Below are 23,796 nucleotides of genomic sequence, written 5' to 3'. Positions count from 1 at the left end.
ATTTTACAACAGTGTAAAATTCCTTTGGAGAACAAAGCAATGGAGAATATATTATTGTACCTTTGTAACAATTTTGCAAAAAAATCAAGGGTTGTCGGGTATTAAAGAATATGGAATCATGTACACAGGTTGTGCCAAATTCACAGCAACACCAGCAGTCTGAAGTCCAGTTGCCCAATTAGCAATTTTGTTGGGAATGTCCAACTCCCACATTTCTCCTTTTCAGCTCTAGTTTTGCCCTCCCCCCCCTGCCTCCCCCCCCTTGATTTTCCTGGAACCGATTTAATGACACTTTAACGGTAAAGGTAAAGGGACCCCTGACCATTAGGTCCAGTTGTGACCAACTCTGGGGTTGCGGTGCTCATCTCGCTTTATTGGCCAAGGGAGCCGGCATACAGCTTCTGGGTCATGTGGCCAGCATGACTAAGCTGCTTCTGGCAAACCGGAGCAGCGCACGGAAATGCCATTTACCTTTCCACTGGAGTGGTACCTATTTATCTACTTGCACTTTGACGTGCTTTCGAACTGCTAGGTTGGCAGGAACCTTACTGGGGCCTTAATTAATGAAGGGTGCCCAGTTAAAACTGAACAAGTAATATAAATAAGAAATATCACAAAATGTGGGAAAAGAGCAGGATTAGACCAATCTGGGGTTGAGGCCACAGTGTTACTACCGTCTTAATATAGGAGGAGGCTAGCTGTGATGAGGTTTTCCTCAGTTTCTGAAGAAGCAATTTCCATTTTCTCTGACAGTTAACAATGATAAATCAGGTAAGAGAACACTGAAGCAGTATGCCTTTGACATCTTCCTGCCTGTCTTCCTAAGTTTTCCAAGCCTCTGCTATCTGTTTGGTAAAAGGTGTACTTTATTGGAGGGAATAATTTATTCCAGTTTTAATATCCAAAAGGCAATTACAGACAAATGACTTAAGCCAGAGAGTTGACCTTCTCTGTGGCTGTGCCTGCTAAGGGAGGCCCATCTTGTCCCTTCTGAGATGGCTTCCTGCCATTGTGCATAGATGCCTTTCCCTGCGTGCCTTTGCCTTTCCTTTCCAAATTCCCCCAAGTTGTTAATTTAAGTGTAGTTGTGTTATCTGCTATCTTTTTTTAAACTGCTGTTTATTTTGTTGGTTTTGTATTGTTGGTTTTGACTGCCCTAAGCATTTCTTTTAACGGCAAGCCAGGATAAACCTGATTCTAATGAATGGCTGAATAATAAACATTTAATAGTAGATTTGCATTTCTTTGACTTGGAATACACTCCACCCCCCACCCCCCAAAATCTGGCATTTTATTACTCAAACAAAATCTGTGTTCATTTCCAACAGATGCCAATTCATCAGAATCTGAAAGAACTCCTTGTCATCAGAGCCGAGCTCCAGAAGAGGGTTGAAGAGCTGCAAAGGGAAGCAGCAACACGTTCCATTTCTTCTTCATCAGACCGAGGATCTTCTCCTGCAGCCACACCAGTGCATACCTCTGTCTGATGCAAGGCTAAAACGGAGGTACACTTCTACTATGGGCATGTTCTGGACAGTGGAATACTCCACCACCCCTGAGAGTAATATGTCAACATCAACTCTTCCTGCTGTTATGCTGAGGTAAAAAAAGTGCTTCCTTGCGTGTAACGCTGTAGATGGTGGTTGCCAGGGTGTGTTTTTTTTGTAATGTGTCTTTTTGATGTCTCTAATTGAATTGGCAATTAGAAAGTTAATTTTTATCTTAAGCAACCTGCAACAGACTGCTCAGAAACTAGGAATTCATCTGTCAGGTAAATGCTGCAGGGAGAATTTCCATGGAACTGCCAAGCCCACAGTGAGCCAAAACATACCCAGAGACCATCCTTCCTAAAAGGGGAACCCCTCTGGTTTCCTTGGTACTTATTACGTTTTTTAGGGGGGGACCACAACAAATACTATATTTCTTGGGACAGTTGTAGATGATCTGATGCACTTTGAAATGGATTTAATTTTTTAATTATAGCCAGTTGTATATTTTGAATAAATATGCCATTAAAGGATGAGCAGGATTTGCCAACTGTGAGACACTTGGTAGTTATAGTATAATCTTCACAGCCAAGATTGCTAAATGAAGTTTTGCAATTTTTCTGTAGCTATTGTCCATTTATCTACCTGAGTGAGGTACTGAATTGACTTAGTTGTGTCATTCATTGCTCTGTACAAAACTTTAGTTTCAAATGGCCTTTTCACCTAGCTAGATTTTGAAATGTGTAAATTGCAGTTATTTTGTTTATCATATCTTGTTAAAAATCTGTACACACCAAGAGCCTTCGGTTGTTCTTATTGCATACAAGTCTATGCAAGGCCAAACACTCTTCTTAAGCAGAGTTACAGGAACTATTCTTTTCAAATGTTTGGGGGTGGAGGATAGTAAATTGTAATGATAGTAAGTTTTTAAGGAAAAACTGTCATTAATTGGTTCCTTGAAACAATAAAGACTTGTTTTAGTCCTTTTTGGTTCATTTTCTTCTGGATTTGCATTGCCCATACAACGCGAGTGACCAACCAGCATCATGTCTATTCAAGTGACAGGGATTGGAGTAAGGTGGCTCACAAACTGTGGAGAAGTAGGACTGCACTTCAGCCTACTCTCTGGCTTGTAAAAGGCTAGGCAGAACCACTGAGGGCAGTGAAGGTGGCATTTGCATTGGTGCAACAGTATTCTGTTCGGACTTCACTTGTCGCATATTTGGCAAAAAAGGCTCACAGCCACTGCCAATCACCCACTTTTCTAGCCCCTGTAAAGACATCTTTGCTTTGGGATCATGAAAAGAAACTTCCTAAGAGTTAAAGCTGTTCTGCAATGGGGCAGTTTTGCTTGGGGAGGTGGCCAGCTGCCTTTTGCTGAAGGTATTAAAGTGGAGGCTGGAGAAACATCTGTCAGGAATACTCTAGTTGTAAAGCTTGTACTGAGCAGGGGGTTGGATTGGGTGACCTCTTGGGTATCTTACAGCTCTGCCACTTCAGATGCCACCTTACACTGCCATATCTGTCCTATTTTCACAGGCTTGATGCTGAAACTCCCTTTTACGTTAAGCTTCATACAAAACTCCCAACTGGCTTTTATTACATGCTCAAAAGAATACTAGTTTTCCCCATGCTAACTCTTTCCTTATAAATCCCATTTTGTTTTTAGTGTCCTAGAACTGAAATACATTTCTTGAAAATTTGCAGTTCAAATGGATTTCAAAAAGGGGGAAACTCTTTTTTAACAGTTGAAGATTTTCACTTAAAATTATAAAGCCTAGCATTAATTGCTAGATACACTGAGTGTGGGGGCATACATTGTTGGTTATATTTTTCTAGTTTAGAAAATAAAACAGGCTTTAAATATTTGGGATTAAGTGTAGAAAACCGCAACTAGTCCCTTCTAGACTTTTTGTTTCCTCGAAGTGCCGCCCCACTTTGCCATGTGGGAAGTTTCAAAAGAAACTTGTGATGTGTCAAGGACATCTGCTGCTCAAAGAAAAATGTCATGAAGTCCCACATAGTGCATGTCATGGCTTTGCAATGTTGCTTTTAGATACTGACTGCCAGATTGTTTCATGTTAAGCCTGCCTTTGGTCTCCTCTAGAGTAGGCAGGGTAGCAACCAGAGCTTTAATTTTAAAAACCAACCAAAAGGAAACAATCCTTTTCACTCAATGGAAAAGGGTAGAAAAAGATCATTTGTGTGTCTCATTTGAAAGTAGGCATTGCTGCATTGGAAATCTGACTTGATGGTTGCAGAGACAGGTATATGCTTTACAATTCCCCAGCTATTGTTTAAAAAGATTCAAGTTGCCTGAAATTTCCCCCTCCTTTTTCATTTTGGAAAAGAGCTTGCTGGCCTTGCGCTGCAAATGCACGCTCACAGAGCACACACACAGGCACATTGTTGTTGTACAAGTCTTTAATTTTTTTATTGTTTTCCAGTTTGTAGTTCAGCAATCAAGTTCGGATTTCCCTCCCCTGTAATTCTTATATGCACTTTAGCAAAATGAGTCCGCCTTTTGACAGCATAATGCACAATTTTCATCTGGGACAGATCATTTCTGTATTAGCTAAAGAATTGTATGTATTGCTTAAATAAACGCTTGGCATCTTTTGGACACAATCTACTCTCTTAATCTGCTGTCTGGGTTCTCTTCCCCCTCCCCTCCCTTTCGCCAAGTTCATCTATTTGCTTTTGTTTCCTTCTATGTTTGTAAAGTTATGCACTTTTCTCTCGGATGAACCTCAATTCACACAACAGCAAACAATCTATTGACAATGATAATGTATAGTAAACAGGGCCATTTGCTGTTAGTTGCATGAGACAGTGACAGCTGACGCTGTGGCCTTAAAACACTTTGCCAAGAAAGACACAAGTTAAGAAAGAAAAGAGCCAAGCCAACACTTAAGTGAGTTAATGTGGCTAGATCCCTGCCAATATTCTCATAATTCTGAAAAATACAGGAAACCACTTTCCCATTCTCTAATTAGGCATCTTCTCTTTACTTGCAAGAATGTGTGTTGTGTATAAATTTAGGGCACAGAAAGGGGTCTTTTATATATATATCTTTGGCCTGATGGAAGACTTTAATGCATGTCACTTGACCTATTCTGGAACATCTGGCTGAGCTTATTTATGTGGCTTTTCAGTGCACAGATAGTTTTAATTATGAACATAAAAACACAAGAGTAGAAAAACAGAAATGGATCCCTTCTGGAGGTGTAGTACTACAAAGTTGGCACTGCTACAGAGAAATCAGCCAGGAAAAGCCAAACATATTGATGGTTGTGTACAGACAATGGAAAGAAGGTCCCCATGGGGAGAGGTCATAGTTCAATGGTAGAGCACATGCTTTGCATGCAGAATGTCTTGGGTTCAATCCCTGGCATCTATTTAAAAGGATTTCAGATATTAGGCCTGGAAAAGCGCTCCTTCCCTCTCTGTTTGTCTCAGCCTCCTAAGGTTTTGGAGACCCACTGCCAGTCAGAGCAGACTGGGCTGAGCTAAATAGATCAATGGTTGTTTCACGTTCTATTAATAGTAATAGTGTAAGCAGAACTCTGATCAGCAGTTAGCTTTTCTGAAACACTGCTGTAGGAGGAGATTAGTGGCCACCTGACAGGTCTCATTACTGTAGCTGCCACTTTCATCCCTGGCTGAGTGACTGAGGGTGGGGAGTGGGCAGGTAGCTCTTGGGGCCAGGCTTAGCAAAGGGGACTTCAGTTGCTGATCTAGCACAAAGAACCAGAGAACAGAGCTGCTTGTGTACTTTTGAGTGGAGAATGCAGTCAGTCCCCATTATCCGACAAAGCAGATTTCTTTGGGGATACGTTCAACTACATTTTAAAGTGGTTCTACAGGCAATAGTAATAGTGATAATTGCCCTGTATGCCTAATGCTGAATTATAGTGCTATAACATTTTAAACAGGTGTCTCCTGTTTGATGTGCATTTCTATAGTTTTGATTTTTATATTCTACCTAAAATTTACATTAAGGCATAACCATTTACCAAATTCATATAAAAAGGCTTTGGGGAAGGAAGTAGCTTAAAGGTTAACCTACTGTCTTATCCTGAAAGCCCGATATCTTACTTATTGGAAGTATTGTGAGTTTTTTGTTTTTTACACACACACAAAAGAAATCTGCAATACATACACATTTCAAATGACTAAGTGGTTAGTGGGTTATTTTCAACACTCAGATGCACTGTTTTTCAAAATTCAGATCAGTGGCTGGACAGTGCAGTAATAGAAATACAACAAAATCGACAATTTACATCTACAGAAACATTTCCCATCATTGGCAAGAAGAAATAAGGAATTATATTCATTTATCTGAGAAAATGACTCCTAGTGCAAGTACTAGCATCATAGTTACACTTATTATTTCCCCGCTATTTATCTAAAGATGCACTACTTCATCCTACTCTAATCTTTTATGTACTTGACTAAAAAAATTAAAAAAGAGATATGCTATAGTAGTTGGAAATTACCATTATGTCAATTCAGCTGTGTGGTATTGTTAGTATCTGACTAATTTGTGCTCTGCAAAAATTGCAAACCACAGCCTTCCTAAAAAACCTACTCTACAGTACTTAAGGGTAACCTCAAAACGTAGAAGCCCCCCAAACTGTTTCCATGACAGTACTCCACCAGACTGAACGCTCCTTTTCACGTGGTTTCACCTACTTGAGTGAAGACCGTCTATGGCACAGCAGGCTTCCAGGCAGAAGCAACTTTCTGTGGCTTCCATTCTGGTGACCAGTGTATGAAGCACCCTTCAATAAGCAAGTAAGCTGCATTCCTTCTTAGATGTATTGCCCTGCTTTAGTCCCATTGAAGCCAACAGGAGTAAAAGAGCTTATCGTAGCTTTGTCATAGAAGCTAAATACATTCAAAAGGTGTGAATTTCTTTAAAGCTACTGTAGGGCTCTTGAAATGCAAGTGGTGAAACAAAAACAGAGCAGAAGGAATTTGCACATTTGTCATCAAACGTCTAAGCTACAGTTTTAAGCACCATTTCGTGGAGGCATGTTCCACTGAAATCAGTGGCACCTGCCTCAAAGAGGTCATGTGTGAGGTGAGGTGAGGATCTCAGGGCAAAATTTCATCCTAGCTATACCCCTAAGACCCAAGCCAGCTTTAATCATGGGTCATAACAACTGGTGGTTCCATTTCCATTAAGAGATTTATCCAGCCATGTCAGTAGAGTCCAGATGCATAGCAGCATCCCCCGCTACTTCCACCTGCAGATCTCCCTTGCTAGAGCAGGGTGCTAATGTTTCCAGATTCCCTTTAAAAATATATCAGTAAAAATTAAGTTTGTAAACAGTCAAAAGCTAAATGGATCTTTTATCCACAATAGTTCTTTTTCACCACCTTATGATACAGATGTGTGCATTTTTTTAAAAAAGAAACAGTACTCCCTTCTTAATGACTCGCTAACATCATGATAATTCATAATCATACGGAAGTATACACCTTGCTACAATAGTGAAAAGTGGGACTGTTAAAAATCACCAACATGGGCCAGATTTTTTATCTAGATTACTTCAGAGCTCAGTAGTTAAGAGTGCATGCTTTGCACCAAAGGGCTCTCAGGTCATCCTTGGTATCTCGTTACGAGATCTCAATTAGAAGGTCAGAGCCCAAAGTGCAACTAAGTTGGAGGTTTTCAAGCAGAGGATGAACAGCCAACTGTTATGGGAGCTCTCACTCTAGACTTCCTGCATCAAGGCAGAGGTTGGAGTCAGTAGGTTGCATCCAGCCTTAGTTCTACTCCAAGAAGACCCATTTAAATTAATGGACCTAACGTAATAATCTCCATTAACTTCAGTGGGTCTGCTTCGCATAGGAATAGCCTTGGTTACAACCCAGTGGCCTACAAGATCACTGGGAAACTAACTGAGCTCTTGATCCATGGTTGCATCACATTTTGTGGTTTAATTTCCTAGCTGAAAGCCCGTAGGTTCTGTTCCTGGATTTTAGCCAACCCAGGAATTAGAGGCTGACAAAACGAAGAGGAGCAAGCTAACAGTTGAACTGCAATATCCTCTGTCATTGCACAAGAGATTGTGCGACTGCAACCTTCGTGATTGCCCAGTGCAGCAAGCAGACTTGCAGTCCTGGAAATGCAAGCATGTTCTAAATCTGGAGTAAAATAGAGCAAAAAACCCACGTTGTCGGCCCAAGTCTATGGGACTGAACAGGGAAGGGGAATCTTGCTTTTCTTTGCCAGCGGAAGGGCTTGGGTATAGGTTCAAATTCTGACCTCCTGAAATGTCCCTGGATTTTTAAATAGGAAACATTGCATCCACAACAACTAGCTGCATAGGGTTCTGGTAGCAAAAAAATTCAGGATGTTTGTAGAGAAGCCCAGTTGTATGGGGTAATATTCACCTGCTGTCCTCTGTCAAATGAAGACCTACCCCACAGGCACTTGTATATCTTGAGGTGTAGCTACTTAAAGGACTAAACTCCACCCTCCAACATTCATGTAACTTCCACTGTTATCAGTGGAAGCTACATGCTTATGGCTGACAGCCGGAATTTGGCTGAAAGTCATTTCATAAAGGTTTTTTAAATGGTTTGCTTTGGACTGTTAATTTACAGGCACTTCATTTGTTCTCACACCTGTAGTCACTAACTCAGCTGCTTCTCCCCCCCCCACCCTTCATGAAAATCCCTACCTCTAATGTGAAACACCAATTTGAAGCACCCTTTTGTTCTTGAATTCAACCTGACAAAACTCCTACATGACCATGTGAATGTAAACCTACAACTCTTCACGAAGAAAAGAAAAAAACCAGAATACCAGCTACCACAATAAGAAGCCTGTCATAATCAGAAGAACGCACATTTAAATAGCTTTGGATCCAAATCAAATGTTTGTAAAAAGCTAAATTACAAGCATGTGAGAAGCGTGTGTGTGTGTTGCCATTGATTCTTCTCCAGACCAAGTCTGGGATTCAGACTTTTGCGTTTTCTTGCGGCGGAGGTGGCTCTGCAGTCTGTGGCTCAAGGACAGAATATTTAACTGGGAAGGAAAGAGCGAAAGTTAAGTCAGTGTGAATTAGTCTTCAACAAAATTGTTTGCCTCCTTTGAGCCTGAAAACAGTATTTTACCTTGTGGTTCTTCAGTCACCACCGCTTCCATGTTTTCTCCTTTCACGTACTCTGCATTAAGACCCTCTGAAAGCAACGACAGATGAAAAACATTGGCACTGAAAGACCATCATTTGCAATGGTGTTTAGGAATAAAGGGTTCATGCCTTGAGAAGGAGTGTCATTGCAATGGGTTACAATGGGTACTCCATTCAGGCACAGCAATTATGGCAATGAGAGGATGACTCTTACATACGTGTGTGTGTGTTTGTGTGTATGTGCACCAACACAGGGCTGTGGGCACCTGACCCAGCTGGGAGCTTGCAGCAGCAGCAATGGTATAAACTGGCACCTGCAGAATGCCACATATATACTGAAAAGCAGACCCAGCAGACACATGATGCAATGGTTGCTTGTGTGTTTAATGCACTTTGACCCAGATTAATCCACATATATTTCAAGTTATTGACTAAAATCTCCAGGTGTACTCAAAATAATCAAGCCTGCCCAATAAAGTGACTATATTACAAGCAGTGAAAAACGCAAATGTTTGCTCCTTGAGCAGGGGTAAATAACCTGTAACCACCTAGATTTTGCTTCTACTTCCATCAGTCACAGCCAGCATGGCCAACTGTTCTTTCTTTCTTTCTTTCTTTCTTTCTTTCTTTCTTTCTTTCTTTCTTTCTTTCTTTCTTTCTTTCTACACTGCTTCCATATGCCTGCTCTCCCTTTGGAGACAAAAAACAGCAATTGTTATTTTTAACAGGCGATTGTCCTTAGCAGGTTCTGCAGGCAGCACAGAAAAAGAAGCCCCACTCACTTTAGTAGTCGAGTCACAAGTGCAAACTAAAACTCTTAAAGACACCTTTTGATATGTAGGATTTTCAGCTGGCGACTACAGTAAGGGAAAGGTTTTGTACTTTTATTGCTAAGCTTAGCTGTTTACACTAATATTTGTTTTTTTTAAAAAAAATGTTTTAAAGCAGGCATAGGCAAACTCGGCCCTCCAGATGTTTTTGGGCCTACAACTCCCATCATCCCTAGCTAACAGGACCAGTGGTCAGGGATGATGGGAATTGTAGTCCCAAAACATCTGGAGGGCCAAGTTTGCCTATACCTGTTTTAAAATGACATCACAGGGTTTTTAAAGCTGCTTTGGGAAGTTTGAACTTAGCCAGTTTTAATGTTTCTCTTACATAACGGTCTAGGAATTTTTCAGTCTGCCTGAGCTGTTGCACTAGCCTTGCATGATAAACTTGCCTGTGGCTTGTGGCTCCTGTGTTGTATTTCAAGTGTAGGGGATCACCTTTACACATTTGAGCACACCTGGCTACTTCAATCAAGAACTATCACGCTTTTAAGCATCTCATAGATATAGATTTTGGGCCAAAGTGTGGCAATTATTCATTTTATCAATCTGTTCTTAATAGTCCCTTTTTAAAAAGGGATTCCAGATGTCGCCTTGATGGTTACTCTCAATATGTTATATAACACGTATTGTCTGTTTCCCGCTTTACCCACTTGGTATACTGATGGTGTTCAGCACAAGCATTGTTCAAATCGTTCAGAGAACTATGATGGTGTTCCTTTATTTGTTTTTGGTTTTTTGTTGGTATTTACAGCTGCCACATTGAAGGCATTTATTGAAGCAAAGGAGGCTGCCCAATTCCAAGTCCACCTAGCTCAGTGTTGCCTGCACTGACTGGCAGTGGCTCTCCAGGGTTTCAGACGGGGGACATTCACAGCCCTCCATGGAGATTGAACCTGGGGCCTTCTGCATGTAAAGAAGAGTTTTGCTACTAAGCTATGGCCATTCCATTTTTTGGACAAGTCATCTGTATTAACAAATTCTTCTGAAGTGCATGCAAGCTACACCTGCCAAAAATTCCCCCTTTGACACACCTATTTAAAAGGTGCAGGGACCCCATCCTGCTATTGGTGGGCCAACCTAAGGAAGCTAAAAATGAGCCTGGATATCTTTTGCTCTAGTGCCGTTCCTGCTTTTCATATCCATGTGTACATTGAACATGGGCCGAAGAGTTCTGGCTGGCCACACCCCCAGTTCAATCTTTATTCACTGGGCCAAAAAAGAGGATGCAATTTCAACGCATGTTCAACAGTTTGGTCTGAAATAAATGAGCTCTCCCCACTCTGTACAAAGTTCCTTTGTTTCTGTACAAAGACAAAGGGAAGAAGAGGCCTTCTACAACCAAGGGCAAGCAGAAAGCAGCATTCAAGTGACTTTAATTGGATAGCACAAAGGGTGTCATTGGACAAACTGACCATGAACCCCACAACCCTACCACTCAGCTAAAGGGGAATGGCTTTAGCTGAGTGGTAGAGCATCTGCTTTGCACGAGAAGGTCTCAGGTTCAAGCCCTGGCATCTCCAGGGACCTCCAGGGCTGAGAATGTCCCCTGGTTGACGTCTTGCTGCCTGTCAGTGTGAACAATGCTGAGCTAGATAGATCAGTGACTCAGTGTAAGTATATGTTCATGGGAGGCTGCTGGTGTGATGAGTGCCCCATTAAGTGTGCTTCTTTAGGGAGATGCCTACTGCACTCGTGCAAATTGTCTCCTCCTGCCATGTTTATGTAAATGGCTGTTTGCATTGGTCATTCAGAAGTGCAAAAGGGCAGCTCAGCATCACGTATGAATCTGCCTGGGAGTGTCTCCATGTGCTGCAGCCCTGTGGCTCCTGTACAGACCTCTCCCTCTTGCCATGTGTCTATGATAGCACCAAATGCAGTTTTATGTTCGTCAATAAAAAGTCACTTCAGTGGCTGACGCGCCAGCCTCCGCTGTGCATTGCAATGCATCTAAGGCATGACATTATCCCAGCACGCCATGTCTGATGGCTTAAATTAAGCCTCCTTTATAATTAACTTTTATTTCCTGCCGTCTTTCTAGGGTTTTGCCTTCTCTCAGTGCTGCCTTTATTGAAGCTTTTTTCCAGAGAGAGAGAGAAAGAGAGAGCATGTGTGTGTGAGAGACAGAGCGCAAGCAAAGAGTTTTTTGTTCTTCAAAAATATCACTGATAGGGCAAAGAAACAACACAAGTAAAGGAGGGGTTCATTTTATCACATTCCTCTTGACTTTCCTGCTGGCTTAATTTACTCAGGCACACACCTGTTTGTTTTAGAGACTCCTGTGAAAATAGCAATTTCATTGCAGGAGGCTGAGTGTGGTTCCTATCCCTGCAGCTAGCAGAGGGAGATGCACTAGGAATTTGATTTTAAAATGAGAGATTCTCACTATTATTAATAAAAGCCCTTGGAAACCCTAGATTAGTATTACCCCACAGTCTACACAATGCACACTGTCAGAGGCAGTAGCCTCTGCATGCCAGTTACTGGGGAGCGCATGCGCGCACAAACACACACACACACACACACACACTTACGTCATGCTTTGGGGGCTTCCCATTGGAGCATCTGGTTGGTCACTGTGAGTACAGGACGCTGGACTTTGCTGGGACACTGCCCTGATCCAGTGGGGCTCTCCCTATGTTTTTCGGCAGCAGCTCTTTGGGATATGCATGAAATTATGGCCAGGCCTAAGACAACCTTCCATGGGCCCCACCATGGCTGTGGGTGCTGAAGGCTGCTTCCTGCAACGCCCTTTCCACCTGGCCTAGAGGGCGGGGCTCAGACTCACCAGCTCTACTAAAGAGGCACCAGGTGAAACCCGAGGGACATCACTATGCCTGACAGCAAACCCTAACTACTGGAATCTTTTGCCCCATCTTTTCGTGCCTGCCAAACAGCCGTGTCATACTTACGATAATATTTCATTCTCTTGTTAATTATGCTGTTTTAAACGTGCATTTTATACTTGATTTCATTTAGCAATGGTTTTCGTTTTTCTGAAATGTTTAAGATTTTTGTTGTTGTTAACTTTGTTTGCATCAAATATGTATTCTGTAGCTGACCTCCTTTGCAATGTTTTATTTTGAAATCTTTAAGATACTATTTTCGTTTACTGTTAATTATGTTGCTTTGAATGTATAATATTTGACATTCTTCCAAAATGTTTGATTCTGGGTTGTTTTATTGATGTTTAATATGCTGTAAACCGCCTTGAGATTTTTCTTAAAAATATAAAGTGGTATGGAAATGAAATGAAAAATTAATTTAATAATAATAATAATAATAATAATAATAATAATAATAATAATAATAATGTGCAAGCTATATATTATGCCTGGTTAGCCTTTCCTGTTCTTAATGTCCTTAAGCACCCCAATAGGCTGAATCGGACCTGGCAGGTTGGAAGTTGTGCAAGCCTTCTTCACTGCCAGGACAGAAGTTCAAGAGAGAGCCAATTTTTGAACACACCCCACTTCCTATATTGGCAATGCAATGATGTTCCTTTGCTGGGCACTTTTTGTGAACAAGGTTCAAGACCCTACAGTGGATGAGAAGGCTGGTTCTCGACCCCTTCACAAATCCTTAACACACATTTGGGGCTTTACTCCAACTTGCAGACAGGCCTTGCAGGGGCAGGAAGAGTCACTTACGTTGTATGCTGAAGCAGAACTTCTTTTGCTGGTAGGAGATGTAGCTGCTCACAGCACCAATCAGGGCCATGGCAAGGCCACTGACAATGCCAGCAATTGTTCCCGTCTCTACTACTAAGGCACCTGCAAAAGGCCAGCAGAAAACAAACCAGTGCAAAAATGTGTCAAGGAATAAAACATACAACAACAACAACAACAACAACCAGTTCATTATTTATACCCTGCTCATCTGGCTGGGTTTCCCCAGCCACTCTGGGCAGCTTCCAACAAAATCTTAAAAGAACATTAAAACATCAGTCATTAAAAACTCCCCTAAACAGGGCTGCCTTCAGAGGTCTTCTAAAAGACAGATAGTTTTTTATTTCCTTGTCATTTGATAGGAGGGTGTTCCAGAGGGCGGGCGCCACCACCGGGAAGGCCCTCTCCCTGGTTCCCTATAGATTCACTTCTCACAGTAAGGGAGCCGCCAGAAGACCCTCAGCGCTGGACCTCAGTGTCCGGGTTGAACGATGGGGGTGGAGACACTCCTTCAGTTATACTGGGCTGAGCCTGTTTAATATACATTTAATACAGGTCCTTCATGCATTTATGCTTGTTAATATACTTGTAATTGTCAACCTATTGCTATGTTGATTTGTTTGCTAGGTATCACAAAGGTCTGCTTCACATCCAATTCTGTATTAAAGTTTGACATTGTGTGAATGAACCTTTTTTATTTATGTTTTCCCCTCTGATTCAACAAGTTACTTCGTCTTTACAGAAAACCACAGTTGATGTCTGAATTAGGAAGTTATTGTTTGTGCTTGAATACCATAGAATGATCTTGCACTAAAATTTTGAAGCTGGTTTGTAATCCTGGTTGGAGGAGCAATCAAAAGTGGCAACTTGCCTAATCAGACACAGCAGCTTGTCCTCCAAACTGGGATTTACAAATGAACCTCAAACTCATCTGCAGTTCAGGTATGGAGTATAAATCATAGCTTGCCAGTTCAGATGCAACAGTAAACTAGGGTAAAGAAGAAGTACAATGAATTTAGCGAGAACAAATATCTACCAAAAAGAGATGGGAATTTCTGTGCTTGATTCAGCATTGAGGAGCTCCTACCTTTAGGTGAATTGAGCTTCCGCCTTGAGCAGGGATGGGCAACTTCTAGCTTGCAGGTTTATTTCGGACCATCAGGTGGTCCAGTTTGGACCACAAAATCATTTTCTCCAAACCACACCCAACCACCAGCTGTGTCACTGGTGTTAAATCCTGGATCGGCTGGGTCCTCTATTCCTATCAGAGAACAGGATCGCACAGCCAAAGCAGCAGGATTTAATCTCTGCAGATCAGCTGAGAAAGAGCAGCAGCATCAAAAGTATGTTTTTAAGAAGCACTTTAAAACAGCCTGCAGTCCGGTTTCAGCTGAAGCAAGATCACACGGGCTCTTTTAAATAGCTTCTCAGAAGTGCTGTTTGAAGCATCTGCCCCCTTGTCCTTTAAATGAAGGAGGAGATGATTCAAAAGTGCTTTTGAGAAGTGCTTTAAGGTCCCATTTCAGCTGAAAATGGGACCTTGGCAGCTACTTTCAAGTGCTTCTCAAAAGTGCTATTTGAAGCAGCTCACACACTTCTTGTGCACTGTTTGAAGCAGCTTGTGCAGAAACACACAAGTGCCAATCTTTAAGGGGGGGGGGGAGAGGATTGCCTCTCCCCTTTTAAGTCCTCAATCTTGCTCTGATCGTAAAGCCTCCCCCACCCTTATCAGATCCTGATAAGGATCTTGTCTAAGGGGACGAAAAGGTTCCCCTCCCCTGAGTTTCCGGTAACAGTGCCTGTTTGCAAAGGGCCTTTGGCAAGGCTGAAATTTGACTTTACTTAAAAACTATGTGTGATATCTAATGTCAGCTATACTCAAGAGTAGACCCACTGAAATCCATGGACAATGCCCACTGATTTCAAGGGGTCAATTCAAACAGGTATAGCCCAATGGTAGGGACCCTCTTGAAAAGAAATGTGAAAAGGGCAATAATTGATATTACCCGACATCACACTTTGAAAACTCTTGCCCAACTATTTCCAACACATTTATATATTATGTGGCTCATTTTACTCCCCGTGTTCTTTTTTACTCCCCATGTTCTCAAAGGGGTAATCACAAAACTTGCGATACTATATTGCATGGTTCAGGGGCCTCTCCATGTGTGCCTCCATGTGTACCATGGATGTTAGAGTCAAGCTATTTGGGGAGCGGGGAGGTGCAAGTAGTCAACTCAGGCACCTGCAGTTCAGCTTAGATACAGGACACAGAAAGGGATCTGTGTGAAGCAGAGATGGAGTTGCAATTTCCAGAATTGTCCTTACCGTCATTGTCACTGCCGCCACTTCCTGAACTTCCACCTGGAAATAACAATAGGTATTTACTTAACACAATTGTAAATGTTTGAAGCACTTCATGTATTGTCTCATTAACAACCACTCTGGAAGAAATGTCAGGATCATTATCCCCATTTTACAGATAGGAGCCAGAAAGCTGAGGCTAAGAGAGGCAGAGACATGATTACCATACTTTGTACAATGCATTGAGCAATTTTTCAGAGCAGGTACATTTCCTATTTGAGTCAGAGGTGGGGGGAATGGAAAGAGATGTAGTACAGTGCCATTCAGTCCAGTTAGTGTGCAGAGATGGGGAAAAGTTTTCCCTTCCAGCTAGAGACAGTGGCTGTTTGGGGCAAAAGTATCTGCCTTCATTCATAACCTAGCATAAGGTCAATTTTAAACATGTAAAGTTGCCTTTTATACTCAAGGTTATACTTCTGCTGTGGTTCTTCAGGTGTGCTGAAGGAGAGTACAGTCATACCTTGGGTTACAGATGTTTCAGGTTGTGTTTGTTCGAGTTACAGACTGCCGAAAGAAGCGCTAAATCGCGCATGTGCAGAAGTGCCAAATTGCAACCCGCGCATGCGCAAACGCGACACTGCAGTTTGCGAATGCTGCAGGTTGCAAACGTGCATCCCGCATGGATTACATTTGCAACCTGAGCGTCCAGTGTAACACAGTTACACTGCTTGGCAGGGGGTTGGACTCGATGGCCCTTGTGGTCTCTTCCAACTCTATGATTCTATGATTCTATGAAAGCTTTCCCCAACCCTGTGCTTTGGACTACAACTCCCATCAGCACCAGCCACCAAAACAAATGGGCAAAGATGATGGGGACTGGAGTCCAAAACATTGGGCAGAACACCAGGTTGGGGAACAGCTGAGATGCAGAATCCAGCCTTTGTTAAGAAAGAAGCCAACATGTTTCTAGTGGTCATTGATGAAATGATACTCTCGAAAGCGTATTGCCAATGGCAGCCCATAGGATGACTGAGTAAGGATTCTAGTGGCTATGGGTGGAGGACTCCTCCTGTGACTCGCAGAACCAGGCTGATGATGCCAAACTGTCCAATAAATTATTCAAAACAATTATTATGCAACAAAAGGCAGCATAGAATCCAGCTTTTCTTGGCCTGTTTCAACTGTGCAGATAAAATGTTAGCCTATTTCTATTGGGTTGGGCCATTTCAGTTGGTCCAAGTATTATACACTCCCCCTGCCCTGGACAGAGTCTCTTCAAATCTGACCTTCTGGTTCAGAGGGACAGCCCCCCTGCTGAATAAATGGGACAAAACGTTCCAGGTGGCATGCCTACCTCCAAAGCAGCACTACGGACAGGATGCAATCAATGTGCAGGTTAGTTGCCAACATAGCTCTGTCGGGGCTATTTCCAACAAATTGTTTCTGCTTTCCAAACTGCTTTTTTGCAACAATATTCACAGGAAAAAAAACACATGTGAAAAGCTGCACAGTAGGAAAGGTCTACAAACAGAATGCTAAGACCCCCACCAGGTGTTGTGCAGAGATTTCCCCCCCCCCCCGCCATCCTCTAATGCACACATCGTTTTACAGCCCTGACGTCATGCCTGCCCCGAGTTTGCCTCCATGAAAATCATTCTGTCAAGAGATGGCTGATCTACATCTTGGAGTTGAAAGCAAGGACAAATTGGGGGTGGGGGGATCATGTCCTCCCTCTCACACCCCTCCTCCCAAAGCCAATTCTGAGAAGTGGGGGAGAGAATGTAGAAATCCTGGGGCAGCGTTAATTATCTTCTAAAATGTTGACGAAGGAACTTGTGTGAATAGGGCTCGACTGCTCTGCAACTGCATCCTTGCGCATACACAGAGACACACACTGGTAGCCCTCATATTAATTAACCAGCTGCTGCTTCGGTAGCACTGCATTGAGCAATAAATGAGATTGATTATAAATTTAGCGCTGTGCGCAGTCAAGAGGTGGGTGGGGTTTGCAGAGACTGGAGGCTTTGTCTGCAAATTTCTGCACTCTGCAGCATAGGCAGCATTTTTCTTCCCTCTCTTTCTCTCTCCCACCCCTCCCTGCTCCACCCTACTTTGGAAAAAATGATGGGGTGGTCTGAAAAAAATGACTGCTTTGTAGGATACTGAGACTTGGGGGTGGAAGATCATCTGATGTGTCCAAAAACTGCTGGAATCCACATGGACCTTAATAGATAGCAGCAGTTTAATACTGCAAAAGGTGCTTCCCTTGGGTTGGTAAGTCTCATTTAATCCAGAATGCAGCAGCTAGACTGGTGACTGGGAGTGGCCGCCAGGACCACATAACACTGGTCCTGAGAGATCTGTATGGGCTCCCAGTACATTTCCAGGCACAATTCAAAGGGTTGGTGCTGACCTCTAAATGGCCTCAGCCCAATATACCTGAAGGAGTGTCTTCACCCCATTGTTCAGCCTGAACACAGAGATCCGGTGCCGAGGGCCTTCTGGTGCTTCCCTCACTGTGAAAAGTGAAGTTACAGGGAACCAGGCAGAGGGCCTTCTCGGTGGTGGCACCCGCCCTGTGGAATGCCCTCCCAGCAGATGTCAAGGAAATAAGACATCATCCTACTTTTAAAAGACATCTGAAGGCGGCCCTGTTTAGGCAAGCTTTTAATATTTAATGCTGTATTGTTTTTAACACTTGATTGGGAGCTGCCCAGAGTGGCTGGGGGAAACTCAGCCAGATGGGCAGGGTATAAATAAATTATTATTATTAGGCAAGGAGTTAAAGTGAATGCTTAAAGGTTCCTGTGATCCGAAGGTAGCCACCTCCTGAGGAGCCCCCCATTAGGCTCTGCTAGGGTCAGGTGATTCCGCTGCATCTCTGCATTGGGTGTGAATCCATCGTTCCTAGAGAAGATAAGCTGAGAGCCCTGAGAAAGGCTGTCACCTTTCATGGGTCATTGCTCTAGACTCATTCCTAGCAGGAGGCATGCCCAGAGCACTAGCTCCTGCAGAAACAGGGCTGGGAAAGCATTTTAGGCGCATCCAACTGACATGCAATCGCCAACGCTCGGCTCCTTTTGGACCTGGAAGAGGGCAGAACAGGAGCAGGACATAACAGGGTGGGCTTATGCACCCTCCGCTGGCATGCAGAGGGGCCAGGAATGGAACCCCCATGCAAAACAGTCACTGCTTGTATTCTAAACCAGGGAACGAAAAACATCAGGCTTGGGTTATCTCCTTCCTTCCTCACTAGAACAAGAAGATCCACTTGCCAGAGCAAAGTGCAAAATGATAGGCAGGGAATGGAATCATAGAATTGTAAAGTAGGAAGGGAACCTGGGGGTCATCTGGTCCAATCCCTTACAATGCAGGAATCTCAACTAGACCATACATTGCATATGGCCATCCAACCTCTTCTTAAAACCCTCCAAGGAAGGAGAGTCCAGCCCCTCTCATGCGAGTTCGTTCCACCACCAAACAGCTCTTAAACACAAGAAAGCTCTTCCTTATGTTTAGTCAGAATCTCCTTACTGGTAACTTGAATCTGTGCTATATATTTTTCCCATTTGTAATCAAGTTGGAGAAACTAACACACAGTGCACACAATATCTCTGACCGCAACAAATCTTTGGGGAAACTGACTCACCAATTTGACGGATGCAGGAACAGATTGTGTTCCTACAGAATCATAACTAGGGGTTTACTATTGCTCCTCACATAGCCCTGGTTTCAATTTAGGGCACTGAAGTAACCCCTAGGGGTCCAGTAGGAAAACCAGGAAGAGTTATTTCCCCCCTTTTGAAGTGGGTAAGCTTATAGTAATAATGTCATCTGCATCGATGCAAATGTCTGCAAGATAGAAAGCGACGACGCGATAAATCAGTATTAGATGGAAGCTTGTGGGGGGAAATATGTTTAATCGGTGGAGGCTGGTCCGTTGTGGCAAGCAGGATGCTGCCCCACCAACTCCAGTCTGCCCTTGGCCAGCCCACACCAACTGGAGCAGCTGCAATTCAGTGGCTGGGTACTTGCATGTAAAAGGACCCAGTTTCAATCCCTGGGAAGTCTAAGGACTGGGAATGCCTCCTGTCTGAAACCCCTAAGAGCCACTGTCAGTCAGAGCAGACAGTACTGAGCTATGGAATACTGGAATAGGAGCTTCCTATGTTTCTGACTGCCTTATTACTTGCAACCACTGTCTGTCAGCTGCCCCCTCCTCTTGCAGAACTCTGCAAAGTAGATGGTGGCAAAACTAGCCAAATTCGTTGGCTTCCATTCCCTTTATTGTTTGGGCTTCCTGCCTTCCAACCTACCAGCTCTAATGGTCACCAGCCACCACTGTGTTAAAGACACAACACAAGTGACTATCCACACAAGCCCATTACCCCTTTGTCCAAATGCTATCCTCATTCACGCCACTAGGACATACTATATAACTTTCACACATGCAACTGCTGACCAACGTTTCAATTACGCCACAAACACACTTCTCTGCTGAATCCCCTTCCTACTATTTCCAGATGTCCGCATCTGCTCTCATGCTTTGGAATGGCCTGTGCCTCTGAAACGTTGGAATGCTTGTAAACTCTCCATAACCCCTTTGGCAGCAGAGTCTACAGCTGGAGAGAAATGGCTTCAATCAACTGAAGCCAGAGTTCATACAGCCAATTGCTGTGGAGGTTTCAAATGCTGCAGCCTGTGGCTGCCTCACTTCTTTTTCTTTTAAAATGCTAAATATATCTGAATTAGGAGAGCAGGAAATGGGTAAGAGCAATCAAAGAAACCCATCACTGTTTTTTCTGAAAATTCAAATGACCGGCCACCTATCAAGGAAGCTATAGAAGTCATTTCCTGCCCACTGTTTCAGTCGGATACCTAATCTCTAAGCAGGGAAGGGGTGTAGCTATGCATATACAAAGCCCACTCATTCAATGCTTGCCGTCCTCATAGCAAGATGAAAGGCTCCTGTCCATAGTCTGCAAAGCCATTGCCAGACTGTAAACAGCATTGAGCAAGGTGGACCCAGTGGTCTCAGCTTCCTATACCAGATGGGGGACCTGTGGTCCTGGATATGTTGCTGGACTATGATTCCCACCAGCACTAGCCAGCAATGTATCATGGACTGGTTGGAAGCACAGGAATGGTGGGAGGAACCAGCTAGTGGACCCCTAAGGGAAGAAGGCTCAGAGCCCAGGGATTGGTGGTGGGACAATGATGAGCAGTCACAAGAAGAGAGAGACGACTGGGAAGAGGAGGGGTCAGATGCTGAAAAGGTAACAGGGCTCAATGAGATGGGACAGTCGGTGGCAGAGAATCAGAGGCAGAAGCTGAAGCAGGGGAGGAGGCCAAGAGAGAGAGATGAGTATGCCTGGTGAAGTGTCATGGGTGTCTCCCCCTCCTGCTGCAACAAGCTCTCCTCCCACCTGGTCTCCCAGAACCAGAAGGGGCATGAAACAGGAGAAGCAAAAGCAGACATGAAAGGACAGTCTCAGATTCCTAGGAAAAACCCTGGGGAGAAGGGGACTTAGCAGCTGTGGGGACAGGGAGAACTTCAGTATAAGCAACTGCTTCTTGGGGGCAAGCTCTGCGCTCATTCGTCCTTACACTCTGCCAAATTGGTGCATAAAAAGGCAGAGGTAAAGGACCCCTGACAGTTAAGTCCAGTCGCAGACGACTCTGGGGCTTGCTGCGCTCATCTCGCTTTACTGGCTGAGGGAGCCGGTGTACAGCTTCCGGGTCATGTGGCCATCATGACTAAACCGCTTCTGGCGAACCAGAGCAGCGCATGGAAATGCCGTTTACCTTCCCACCACAGCGGTACCTATTTATCTACTTGCACTTTTGACGTGCTTTCGAACTGCAAGGTTGGCAGGAGCTGGGACAGAACAATGGGAGCTCACCCCTTCGCAGGGATTCATACCACCGACCTTCCGATCGGCAAGCCCAAGAGGCTCAGTGGTTTAGACCACAGCGCCACCCGTGTCATGAGTTAACTCCAACTAGCGGGGTGTGATTTACTTCTGGCTCGCTTTTGACACAAGGGCAGTTGTCGGGGATCATGAGAGTTTTAGTCTGGAGTGCCACAGATTTCCCCATTCCTGCTCTACAGGCATTAACTTTGCAATTGGACTCCCAATATAAAAATGTACTTTGTGTCCCTTTTTGTTGGTGTCCCCTTTCTTAGCTAAGCAACAAAAAGAGAACTTACCTTTCTTTTTATCTGGCTGGTAGCCTCCCTCGTCCACAATTCCAGCCAAGTCATCATCCGAAAACCCTGAAAGGTTGGAGGGGGATGGAATTGCTTGTATTAGCCCATGAAATAGTTTTTAGGTTCAAAAAGACATTTGTTTCCTATTTGTTAAAAGGAAGATGGCTTTAAGTGCTGCATTCAGGAGGAAGAGAAGCATTTCTTAGTTGGACTGGTGCTGGTTAGGTACCGATTGGGAAACAAGGACTTAAGATGTGAGAAGAAGCAAAACAACAACAACAACAAGGGCAACTCCGAGTCAGTGACCCATCCCTCGCTTGCCATTGGCTGAGCATACTCAAATGACTTCTAGACTACTCTAACTTGTCCTATGTGAGGCTGCCCTTGAAGAAGGGTAGCAAAGAACACTCTGGAATCCCATACTCTGTGGCAAGAGATTTTCTGCCATCATTTTAGTGCACACAAGACAGATATGCCAGCTTGATACTGGTGCAACTCCCATTATTCTGTCTGTTTGTGGTTTTGCTGGATTATTTATTTGGTTGTTACTTTTGGTGTGTGTTTTCCTGTGACGGAACTGTTCGGGTTTTTATACAGACTGCTGATTTAGTATTTTAGTGTGCATTTCTGTGCGCTGCTCTTGGGACCAGTGCAGTCAAAACATGTGGCAAAACTAAAAACAATTGTTTCTTAAAAAATAACATCTACAGGTGTTACGGTATCCCTACAGTAGAGTGGGGGGTGGACCTGCAGACCTCCAAGTGCTGTTGGAATCAAACTCCGATCACCCCCCAGCCAGTATGACCAATCAGGGATGATAGGAGTTGCAGTCCAACCAACATCTGTAGGTCCACAAGTTCCCCCCTCCTGCCCTATTGGAATTAAAGGCAGGAAGAATCCTTCTACAACAGCATGACTATTCAAACCAAACACTTCCAGAAATGGAAAACTCTGTGTTTTAGCAATCTGCTGAGGTTTGCTAAATTCATAAAACTGAATTAAGTGTGCAGGACGAACTAATGGATGTCCTCCTGCAAGACATGATGATGCTGGGACCTTTAGGAGGACTGGTTAGTGTGGGCAGGTGAAGAAGAGAGGACCCCTCTACCTCTAATGCAGTGTTTCTCAAACTTGGGTTCCCAGCTGTTGTTGGACCACAACTCCCACCATCCCTAGCTTGCAGGATCAGTGGTCAGGAGTGATGGAATTTGTAGTCTGGCAACAGAGACTTGGAGACCCAAATCTGAGAAACACTGTGCCTAATAGGTGTGTTGTGTAGGTGGGGAATTTCAGAAGGTGTAGCTTCTGAATAGATGTGTAGAAACACACCTCCATTAAAGGGCAGTAGCACTGTCCTCTTCTTCGCCTGTCGTGATGAGCTTCAGCTGCTGAAATCCCTGCTTAACGCAACGATAAAAGTCCTGCTCTTTCCTTTTTTCACTTGGCAACCCGAATGTACCATTTCAGGCTACAGGTGAGGGGGGATACACATTCTGAACGCGTGCACACACAATATAAACTCGCTGCAAATGAAAACAGAACACTAGGACAATAGGGTAGATTTCTAACCTTTTTCGTTTCATCTGCGCTAGTTTTCTATTCTCAGGGGGTTGGTTTTTTCCTGTATATGTGTTTTCACAAAAGGGAGTTTCAAAACTTCTGATTTGCCTCCCAACACCTGGAGCATTTTATCACTTCAGAACCCTATTCTCTATTAATATTAAAGTATTTTGAGGCCACCTTCCCATTCTACAATTCTATGTGACCTATGTGCACCTTTCAGGGCATGTACTCAAACAAGGTGGCTTACAATACAAAACAATAATAAAAACAAATTTTAAAAATCTGAACAACTATTTAAAACAAGACAAAGTAATGGCAGATATCAATGTAGGTCAATATATCATTAAAAGTCAGCTGGGGGTGGGAATCAAAGTGATTTCTACAGCTGTGTGTATAGTCCAGGACTTTCTCCTCCTTTGCAACCAGCTAAACCCAAAGTCAAACATTTCGGCATTAATGTTGCGCAGGAAATTTTCCAGTAGCTAAGAAGGAAACAAATACACACCATGCTTTGGCAATGGGCAGCTGGGATAACAACAGCTCTGATCAGCCACATGCAAGATGATTCATTTTAATTGATTTTAT

At 43.5% G+C, this 23,796-nt stretch overlaps 2 protein-coding genes across 6 annotated transcripts in view; one reads left to right on the top strand and one right to left on the bottom strand.

The window, feature by feature from the left end:
* The window catches only part of MTMR1 (myotubularin related protein 1), a 51,567-nt gene extending 49,097 nt beyond the window's left edge, over window positions 1-2,470 (top strand). For all 4 annotated transcript variants that reach the window (XM_081897619.1, XM_081897617.1, XM_081897618.1 and 1 more), the window contains one exon: window positions 1,329-2,470. In XM_081897619.1, coding sequence (XP_081753745.1) covers window positions 1,329-1,487 — 159 coding nt within the window. In that variant the 3' untranslated portion in view covers window positions 1,488-2,470. The remainder of the gene's footprint in view (window positions 1-1,328) is intronic.
* A 1,423-nt stretch (window positions 2,471-3,893) lies between these two features.
* The window catches only part of CD99L2 (CD99 molecule like 2), a 71,311-nt gene continuing 51,408 nt past the window's right edge, over window positions 3,894-23,796 (bottom strand). For both annotated transcript variants that reach the window (XM_081897673.1, XM_081897674.1), the window contains 5 exons: window positions 21,649-21,714; window positions 15,462-15,497; window positions 13,116-13,238; window positions 8,619-8,684; window positions 3,894-8,529 (listed from right to left, as the gene is read on the bottom strand). In XM_081897673.1, the coding sequence (XP_081753799.1) occupies window positions 8,462-8,529; window positions 8,619-8,684; window positions 13,116-13,238; window positions 15,462-15,497; window positions 21,649-21,714 (359 nt within the window). In that variant the 3' untranslated portion in view covers window positions 3,894-8,461. The remainder of the gene's footprint in view (window positions 8,530-8,618; window positions 8,685-13,115; window positions 13,239-15,461; window positions 15,498-21,648; window positions 21,715-23,796) is intronic.

The sequence above is a fragment of the Podarcis melisellensis genome, assembly GCF_964234715.1.
Source record: "Podarcis melisellensis genome assembly, chromosome: Z".
In the NCBI taxonomy this organism is placed as follows: Eukaryota; Metazoa; Chordata; class Lepidosauria; order Squamata; family Lacertidae; genus Podarcis; species Podarcis melisellensis.
The sequence above is the reverse complement of the archived record's forward strand: the minus strand, read 5'-3'. Positions and strand labels throughout refer to the sequence as shown.